Here is a 9,882-nt window from a genome sequence, read left to right as displayed (position 1 = left end):
ATGATTCTTACTATTAGTAGTAGTATTTACATGCTTATTATTTCAGGTACAGGCTATTAAGTTAGCATAAGAGCTTTAAAGTGGGTTTTATTCATGTTGTTTCTAATGATTTCTGTTGTTGAATAGTCTATGCATCCTCAGACATGTCTTTAAATGGGGGTCTTGTGTTAAAAGATCTTGATTGAGGCCTTTCTTTATTTGGTACTCTTTTACACACGTATTTTGATAAACAGATGCTACGTTTTGCATAATTTCGAAATAATCACAAAGTCTTGATGTTCATATAAAATCATATACGGTTTTTCTACCGGAAGTTTTATCGCTTAGATGACGTTTTTTCACTGTATTTCATGAATACCTCCATTGTGCTGAAACGCGTCGAGTCTGGTCGCGTTTCCTCCGCTTTGTCACCTCTGAAGAAAGATTCCCACGGGCTTTAAACTCATAAACATCTTCTATAACATTCATCCTCTCAACACCTCATATAAGCAGCACCAGTCTTTCAGAGTTTCCATTTTCTTTTTTGAATAATTAAAATAAAATAAATGTAAACTATTGTATTGACTTCTCAAAAACACATATATATATACAATAAATGCAGTTATCTATGTTTTTGTTTACCATTACAGATTTAATAGACTATAAGCCTATTAGGCAGGGCCATAGCAACTAATTCTTGGCCCCATGACTATATATTGCCCTGGGGCTCTTACCTATTAAAATAATACAGTTTTTAATTTGTCGTGGGCCCCCTTGGACCTTTGGGCCCCTAGAATTGTTACTGCCTTTCGCCCCACTAGCTATGGTCCTGCTATTAGGCTACATATTAACACATTTCAGTTGTAAGGCCTATTTATAGTGTGAGTTACACGTCTGAGAAATGTTCTGAACGTAACAAAAAACTAAATATATTTTCCATTTTTCTCAGTGTGATTGTCCATGTATAAATACAATTTCTAATCATAGTTTGTAAAGCTATTATTTGGTCTATATTGTTATTTTATTATTTTTAAGAAGGAGGAAATTGTAGATATGTCCGAATTGATTTTTTTGTTGTTTTGACTATGAATATGTGTAAATATTGACGCATTTCTTTACATTGGATTCTGTCTGGGTTGTAAGAGAGCTTCAGATCTCCGAACCAATGGCTGTCCAGACTGAGCATATCAGAGCGCAAACCAGCCAATCAGCAATCTCCTAGGCAAAGCACTGAGAGTTTTTAACTGGGGAGTATTTCATTGAATACATGTGAATAGATTCAGCGTTTCGACCTCCTCTAGTTTGGGGGTATTCTGACTTTCGGAAACGCAAGAGCGCAAACAATTTTGGACACACTGGAGAGCCTTTTTCTTCTTGGATGCACTTGGATGGGAGAATGGCTTCTGGGACCATTGACTGTGTGGAGAAGAACATGCAGTATCGTGTGGATCATTTATTAAGTGCGGTGGAAAATGAGCTTCAGGCTGGCAGCGAAAAAGGAGATCCAACAGAAAAGGACCTTAAAGTCAGATTGGATGAAAATGAACTTTGGCAGAAGTTTAAGGAATTGACAAATGAAATGATAGTGACCAAGAATGGCAGGTATTTTTAAGCCTATACTACTAACACATTTTGTTTGTGTGCAGATGTTACCTTACGAAGTTCTTTTGACCTGATATGACCCGTAAAAATTCACTTATGTTTTATATATATATATATATATATATTGTCAGGAGATATAACTATTGAAATAGATAAATGTTTTATATATTTTTATGCATTCTTTAAGGCAAAATCAATTTCAAAAATCAGTTATTTTTTATTTTTGAAGCAAGGAAGTGTTGATGCTGTAAATATTCTTCATATTGCGTTGGTTCAGGCGCATGTTCCCGGTGCTGAAGGTGAACGTGTCCGGTTTGGATCCAAACGCCATGTACTCCTTCTTACTGGATTTCGTGGCAGCAGACAATCACAGGTGGAAATACGTGAACGGTGAATGGGTATCGGGTGGCAAACCGGAGCCACAAGCCCCGAGCTGCGTCTACATCCATCCAGACTCTCCAAACTTCGGCGCGCACTGGATGAAAGCTTCAGTCTCATTTAGTAAAGTGAAACTCACCAACAAACTGAACGGAGGTGGTCAGGTTCGTGGATATTATTTGCATCGAGACATTTATAGAGTGTAAAAGTCTATTCAAAATGAGCTAGCCTATCGCAGAACTGAGTGAAATGTTCATATTTTTCATTCATATTTTCTTTTTGTGGCCTGTTAAGTTCTTACCAGAGGTAAATACTTAAGAATATGCCTCATTTTCCTTAGATCATGTTGAACTCACTACACAAGTATGAGCCACGTATCCATATAGTGCGTGTTGGAGGGCCTCAGAGAATGATCACCACTCACTCTTTCCCTGAGACGCAGTTCATAGCAGTTACTGCCTACCAGAATGAAGATGTAACGTATTTTCTTCATTTACACTATTATTTATTAAAGTATTGCATCAAATGAACAGTGATATTGTTCATATTAACACTACTCTCTGAATGCTCTTTTAGGTTACTGCTCTCAAAATTAAATACAATCCATTCGCCAAGGCTTTCCTGGATGCCAAAGAAAGGTATGTCCATTTTTATTGGAATTTCTAAAGCAAAAAGCTTTTTAATGAATCTGATCTGTGATTAGGTGGAGACTGGGGATAGTGCTAGCGCTTCCAGTGAATATTTCTCAGCAGGGGTTTGTTTATGAAAGTCCATGTTTGTACATGTCCATGTATTTACCTTAAGAGCTTCATACAAACATCTAATGAATGTTGAAAAAAGGATATAGTTCATTTAACACTGTCATTTAAATCTGTCCTGCTACATGGGGCATGTTGTCAAACTATATGGGGTAAGTTGTCACAGTGGGAACTTGCTGTTTATAGAAGAATTCTGTTCTTGAAATATGAAATAATTTATAAGAAAGCCAGCTTCAGTAGCATATGTGTATATAAAATATTTAACAGGATATGTAATCTCTTTTCAGCAAAATGTAAAACAACAAAGGTAACATAGCCTACAAAAATGTCAAACCATTGTTTTGGCCAACAGAAATTGTAATTACCCAACAGTAGAAAACATATCAACTTTTCATTTTAAATCAGAATTCATAATATAATGACTCTTGCCTGAATTTATGCCAGTGTGCTTTTATTGTGTGCACTTGTTCACCCAACAGCTATTACACAAATATGATGATATTGCAAATTTTGTTTGGAGAACAGAATTCACAAAAATTGGCTAATTTTAAACTATATGTTTGAAACCGACATATAAAAACAAAGCAAGAAAAACAGAATATTTTTGCTTCTAGTTGATGACTCAAAACCTTATAGTTAGTCAGATATAACCCTTGTTACTTCCCAGTATGACATCTAACCCCGGTCTTCTCTGTCTAAACACATGGCTAAGAATTTGTTTGGTAAACTAAGAAGTTAGTTCTTGTAAGATCTAAGATGATAAGTAATTGTATCTTCCTTTTTGTTTTTCAGAAGCGATCATAAGGATTTAATAGACGATGTCAGCGAAAGTCAACAGTCTGGCTATGCTCAATGTAAGAGCAAAATGCATCTATTCATTCTGACCCACTTCATGTTAGGTGTACTTAGGTGTAAGCATATGATACAATGTATTTATTATGTACATTTGTGTTGTTGCATTGTACTTACATTTAAAGTACCTGCATTTCATTACATCTGTAGTTACTGTTTACCTTCCCCTTAAACCTAACCTAACCCCACCCCAACCCTTACCCTAATCTAAACCCTAAACCCTAACTCTACCTCAACCTCAGTAGCAGCAAATGTGAATCTTGGGAGAATTTTGCAGAACAACATGTACTGTAGTTACACAATAAATACATTGATTTGTATGTATTTTAATTATTTAGTTCATAGTAGTTAAAGAAACCTAATATAAATTGGGACCATTAATTCAACTCACAGTAGTCAATGTGTTACATTTTGTTTTAGATTGTTTTTGAATTTTTTTGAATTTTTTTTTTTTAGATTTTGTCTTTTGACACATTTAAGTCATACTTAAAAACTTTTGACTGTCATTGCATTAGATAACACAATATCAAACCTAGTGGCATTTATTTGAAAGCAAGATAGCAGAAACACACTTTTCAAGCAAATCAGTTCACAAAAATGGTGTACGTTTAAAATGATAAAACACTTTTTCTACTGTTTAACATGAAAACAAAAAAGTATTTGGACCTTTTCTGTTTGTCAAACGTTAGTGGAACATGTCCATAGTTATTGTGATGAACAACACATGTGGTCCTCTGCTAGGACACCTGTGTGAACTTGAAGGGAATTGAAACCACAGAAAATCACCTAGACACAAGTAGGTTAAAAGTCATTGCAAAAATGGCTCTGAAGTTAGCTCTGAGAAAACCCTAGCATCATTCGTTTACAGATTACACTTCATATTTTGTATCAAATGACTGTATCATAGATTTTTAAGTGTGACTTTAAGTGTCCAAAAATACTTGTTGGATCCACTGTATCTCATAATCATCCGGTTCATGATATGCTGCTGTTTATAGTCATTTTTTACAGTTATGTAATATTGACTCCCATTTTCCTGTTTGTCTAGTAAGTAGCTGGTTTCTGCCAGCACCAGGGTCTCTCTGCCCTTCTGCAAACCCTCATGCTCAGTTTGGCAGCCCTCTTTCTCTGTCCTCATCCCATGGCTGTGAACGCTACTCCACTTTGAGAAGCCACCGGTCTGCACCATACCCCAGTCCATATGTCCACCGGACATCCTCTCCTAGTAAGCTTCCATCTCCCTGCTCTCTAGACCTAAGCCCCACAACCACACAAAACACACGTATGCACATGAAATCACACACAAACACACATTCTTTCCTGACATGGGTAATGTGGACCTTCCATTAATGAGCAGCACAAACAAGTGCTGCTGAGCCGAGAGTGCCCAGCATTCCAACAGCTTTTGTGTTTACGCTCGCACTCATAAACAGGAGAACTTTAGTGTGGAATGTTCACCCACAATTGGTTTTTGGCACCTCTGCTGCATCATCTTTGGACACGCCTACTCATTCTATATTATTACTACTTTCAATGTTTTAGAATAATAGCAAACAACACAAACAACACAAATCAAAGAGTGGTGATTATGAACTGACTAAAAACTGTTAAATAGCTCTGCACACTCTTCATTCTTCATAGTGAGTTGCTTTTTAAACAGTACTGAAGGAGTTCCATGTGTGGTGAACACATGTTGGCTGCTTTTCTGTTACTTTTCAGTCCAGAGACATAGTAATAGACATAGTAATGTGATGCTATGAGACCAGGTCGTGAAATTCATTCGAAAGCACAATTTATATTTATTGACAACTATTTTCAAGATTATTCAAGAAGCATATACATTTAGTAAAGTGGGCCCGAACTTTTGACTGGTAGTGTAGATACAGTCAGTGTTCTAGAACGGTTACATTAGAGGGGCAATAACATACAACGTAGTTGGGCGTCTACACTGGGGTGTCGGGTGCACGACTGTGGATTCTGTCGACAGGGGGTGGGGGCGGTTGCACACGTCTTCAGTTCCAGCACATATCGTGAAGGTTAGGGTTAAGGGCCCGATATACTTCCAGAGAAAATTTTCTTCGTTCTTCGTTCAGAGATTCAGAAGTTCTAAACAGCCGAGCAATGGTATACTGTTTGTGACCATTCAGACTCCCACCACACCACTGTGGGAGGCGTTTGAAGTACATTTAAATATGAGGATGCTACATGTAAAAACGTAACTAATGTGACATTAAAATGTGTTACCAATGACTTTATGCCTCATTCTATGAATAGAATTCCCATGAGATCAGTAAAAGAAGCTGTTTTAACCACTCGAGTGATTATTTAAAGTTATACTTATGCAGAAGGAAATGTTTCATTTGTCTTGTTTACATTCTGAATTCATGGTGCTAATGCACTAACACGCTACACACGGCCATTACATGCGCCGATTACACTCTGTTATTGTAATTTACGATGACACTGAAAAAGATGGGTGTATAAAACAGTGTTAATGTGCATAATACAGACAAAAGAATAGCGATAGGCATCGTACTTTTATCAGATGTGTGAATGGCTTTCGCTGTAGATGGCTCATGAGTGAATGGGCACTTGAGAGTATTTGAGTAGATTTGATTCCTTTTGTAGACTAACTTTACAAAATAATCGCATGACATAGGGATAATTTGGGGGGGCAAAGTCCACCCCATCACCCCCTAGATCCGGCCCCATTCTGAACTGTTTTTGGTTAACACAGAGAGAGATTAAAAAAAATCGCAGAGGGGTCTAAAATCACCTATGGATTGACCTCTCATCTTGCTATCTTTTATATTCCAGCTGGTTACTCTGACAACTCCACCTGTCTGTCCATGTTGCCATCTCATGATAACTGGTCCAGTCTGCAGATATCCTCTCACTCCAGTGTGCTGCCGATGGGCCACGGCTCTTCCCCAAACTCCAACTCCAGGTCAGGCCGACATCAAATTAACTGTACCTGTCGTATCACACACACTTGAATTATAACTTTCTTAAAACATTATGGCTTCATTACGAGGAATGTTCTGGGTTCAATACAAGCTTAATCAGCAGCATTTGTGTTACACTGTCATTACAACAAGGTTGAAATACTGGAAATAACTGTACCCATCCCCCTGGTCCTATATTCTAACTGGATATCTAAAACTGTCTCATTTGTCACTTGTTCTACTCATAAGAAACATGAGGCAAAATTGATATATCAAAAAACATAACTGAGAACTCAAACAAACAAACTCTGTATAATACAGTTTTCATCTGGGTTGGAAAGTTGGTGTATAGTGCTGAGAAGTCATTTTTGTTTTGTATCCTTTTCGCAGTCAGTACACCAGCTTGTGGTCCATGGGGAACTCACCGTTGACCCCAGTGTCTCAGGCTGGAGGGATGACCAGTAGTTTGGGCTCACAGTTCCTCCGCACCTCTGCCAATCATTACAGCAGCCTGACTCACCCAGTTACAGCGCCCCCTTCTGGCTCTCCTCTATATGACACTGCTGTGCCTGAGGTGCATGAGGCCTCTCAATACGACTGTTCAGCCTATGTACGCCTTCCAACAGCATGGACTCCAGTCACACCACCGTCCTTATAGGAAGCTGACACTATGGACTCATTTAAAGCCTTGTGCAGCTGAACAATCATTATTTTTATGCAACAGCTGTATTATCTGTTTTTGTATTTAACATAACTCTAGCATGCATTGCATACAAAACCAAAGACTAGGTAGACCTTACCAAAATATTCCTCTCAAAACACACAATTGTAAACAAATGGGTAACACTTTACATTAATGTCCCCTTTGTTAATGGATCATAAAGGGGTTCATTAATGATTAATAAGTCATTTACAAATGCATTATAAATCATTTACATGCATAAAAAAGGGTGACTTTCACACAATACCTGCCAAATAGTGACCCATTTTACCACAAATGTTACATTAATAACTTGATGAAAATGTACCTTAATATAAAGTGGACAAATATGAAGCATTTTTAAGGAGTTGCTAACATTAACCTATGTATATAAAAGTTTAGTGGTTTAATGGTCATCATTCTTTATTATATTATATTTGCTGTGAATGAGCATGAAGAGCTGAAAGGTGTTTTTGCAGAGGACTTTATGTAACTAAGACTAGTTAAGTTGGGACACTCAGAGTAGCATCATTCTTTTGACATCAATGTGACAAGGAAACTGCAACACAAGTGTGTCCAGACATTACAGTAATGGATAAAGCAGACTGTAGCAAAATAACATAATCCCTTCTTTTAATCTTACTATAATAGTGAATTTTTTTTTCTGCATTGTGACATAATTAATTAGGGCATTTATTGTTTTTATTTTTATTTTTTTAAGAAGTGTATTTATTAAGCATTTATAACATTTACTTTCATCCAATACTTTTTTGAAAGTATTGGACGAAAGTAGGCATTTTATGCATGTTGCTATAATGGCATATCAGTTATGTATAATGATAATGATAAATGACTTGTTAGTCATAAATGAACCCCTTTATAAACTCTTGACAAAGGAAACATTAATGTAAAGTTTAAAGTGTTTATTATTGTAAAGGACTACATTGTATTTGTGAGCACTACTGCTAATTCAGTCGTGTAGATCATTATTTGAGGGGGTAATAATATTGTACATAAGGGTTATTTATAGTGTGTCTTAAATGAAGAGAGATACATGACTACAGCTGTGCAGACAATCTTTTGTAAAATGTGTAAATGTTAATATTGCTTCTTTTTTTGGATCACAGGATTTTAAACTCCGATTGGATCAAATTTCACATTAACCTTTATATGAATGATGAAATTCATTTTTGTAAACATGAATTTTGATCATGTTGTGTCTGTTAAAACAAATTTGATATTACAGATATCTACATAAATATATATTTGTTTGCATTATTATAAGGTTGCTTTACAGAAATCTCATCCCTGGCCATACACTGTAAAAAATGTCTGTAATTTTAACGTAAAAGACTGTAAAAATGCTACAGAAAAAAACTTTAATTGATTAACGAGCATTAACTAAAATATATAGTAAAAAAATCTAATATATTTAAAAAGACAATACAGTAGTTTTTACAATAAAATGTTGTAAACATTAAATTGTTTAGATGTAAAAAGTCTGATTTTCCTGTATAATTAATGGTAAAAATTTACATTATGTTTAACAAGAGAGTACATGTACTTTTTAGAGTAAATTATTATTAAAATTACAATAAAAACAATAATTGGGAATTCCCTGCATGACCCATCTTATTTCATTATATTTTGTTTTATAACCAAGTCAACAAAAGTGTCAGTAAAGAGCATGCTTGAGATGAAATATGAGACCTGAAGTTTGAAGAAAACAAAAACAAAAATCCAAGGGAAATATCACACAGAAAATGTTAAAACTGTCATTTCCATCAGCGTAATTTTCACTAAAGAATTCTATTAAACACAATACAGAATTTGAGATGTGCTGGAAATGACACTTGAGAGGGAACTTTCATGACTTTCAGAAAGAAAAAAATAATAATACAAAAAAACTCCAGTCTCCAGTGATGCATACTAATATACATACTGTAGGACAGTGCATGTTAATAAAAAAAAAAAAAAAAAAATACTAGTAAGAGTGTGATTTTTTGTAAAATTGTTTTTATTTTTTATCAAGACTACTGTCTAGAAGTTCACAGTGCTAAAAGGGCCCGAAGTTACTGTATGTGTTTCTGCGCTCAGTAAGTCAGCACTGTGTAGTTCACTCTGGTGTAAATTCCCCTCACATATGTGAGGAATTACATCCATACTCAAGGCCTCAGCAGTTCAGCAATGGGACCTGAGAGAGACATGAGTGATTGCCAAAATTTCCAGTGTCAACAAAGGAGAAGATATTAAGATCTCTGAGAACTAGACAACTGATTTTAATTTACACATCCATGAGAGGGAAATAATTAAATCCTGTTGATTACTTCTATTCTCTTGTTGCTGTTTTTTTTTTTTTTTTGTTTTTTTTTCCTAATCATAATTCAAAAACCTTTATGGGTCAACGACAAATAAGGATGTGTGAGATGATGAAAAGGAGAAATCTTTAAAAAGAAAAATGTGTATTTACATGTATATTTGTGGTATTTACCCATATAATACCACAGTAATCTTTGATTAAGTCCAACAAAAATAATCAAAATTAATTTTAATTCAGACACTGAAAAAAGAGGTATATTCAAGTCATTGTCTTTATGAATTACATTTTTAAATGTATTTATGAATATAATAATAAAAAGAATAATAATAATAATAATAATAATAATAA

General features: G+C 35.3%; 1 protein-coding gene across 1 annotated transcript; it reads left to right on the top strand.

The window, feature by feature from the left end:
• The first annotated feature begins 1,046 nt into the window (after positions 1-1,046).
• On the top strand, positions 1,047-9,163 carry LOC127412451 (T-box transcription factor T-like). Its single transcript, XM_051648822.1, has 8 exons — positions 1,047-1,581; positions 1,859-2,123; positions 2,300-2,434; positions 2,536-2,597; positions 3,510-3,571; positions 4,618-4,794; positions 6,387-6,516; positions 6,905-9,163. Exons 1-8 carry the CDS (start codon positions 1,358-1,360, stop codon positions 7,170-7,172), a joined length of 1,323 nt encoding a protein of 440 aa, XP_051504782.1. The 5' UTR covers positions 1,047-1,357; the 3' UTR covers positions 7,173-9,163.
• The last annotated feature ends 719 nt before the right edge of the window (positions 9,164-9,882 follow it).

The sequence above is a fragment of the Myxocyprinus asiaticus genome, chromosome 21, assembly GCF_019703515.2.
Source record: "Myxocyprinus asiaticus isolate MX2 ecotype Aquarium Trade chromosome 21, UBuf_Myxa_2, whole genome shotgun sequence".
Taxonomy (NCBI): domain Eukaryota; kingdom Metazoa; phylum Chordata; class Actinopteri; order Cypriniformes; family Catostomidae; genus Myxocyprinus; species Myxocyprinus asiaticus.
The sequence above is the reverse complement of the archived record's forward strand: the minus strand, read 5'-3'. Positions and strand labels throughout refer to the sequence as shown.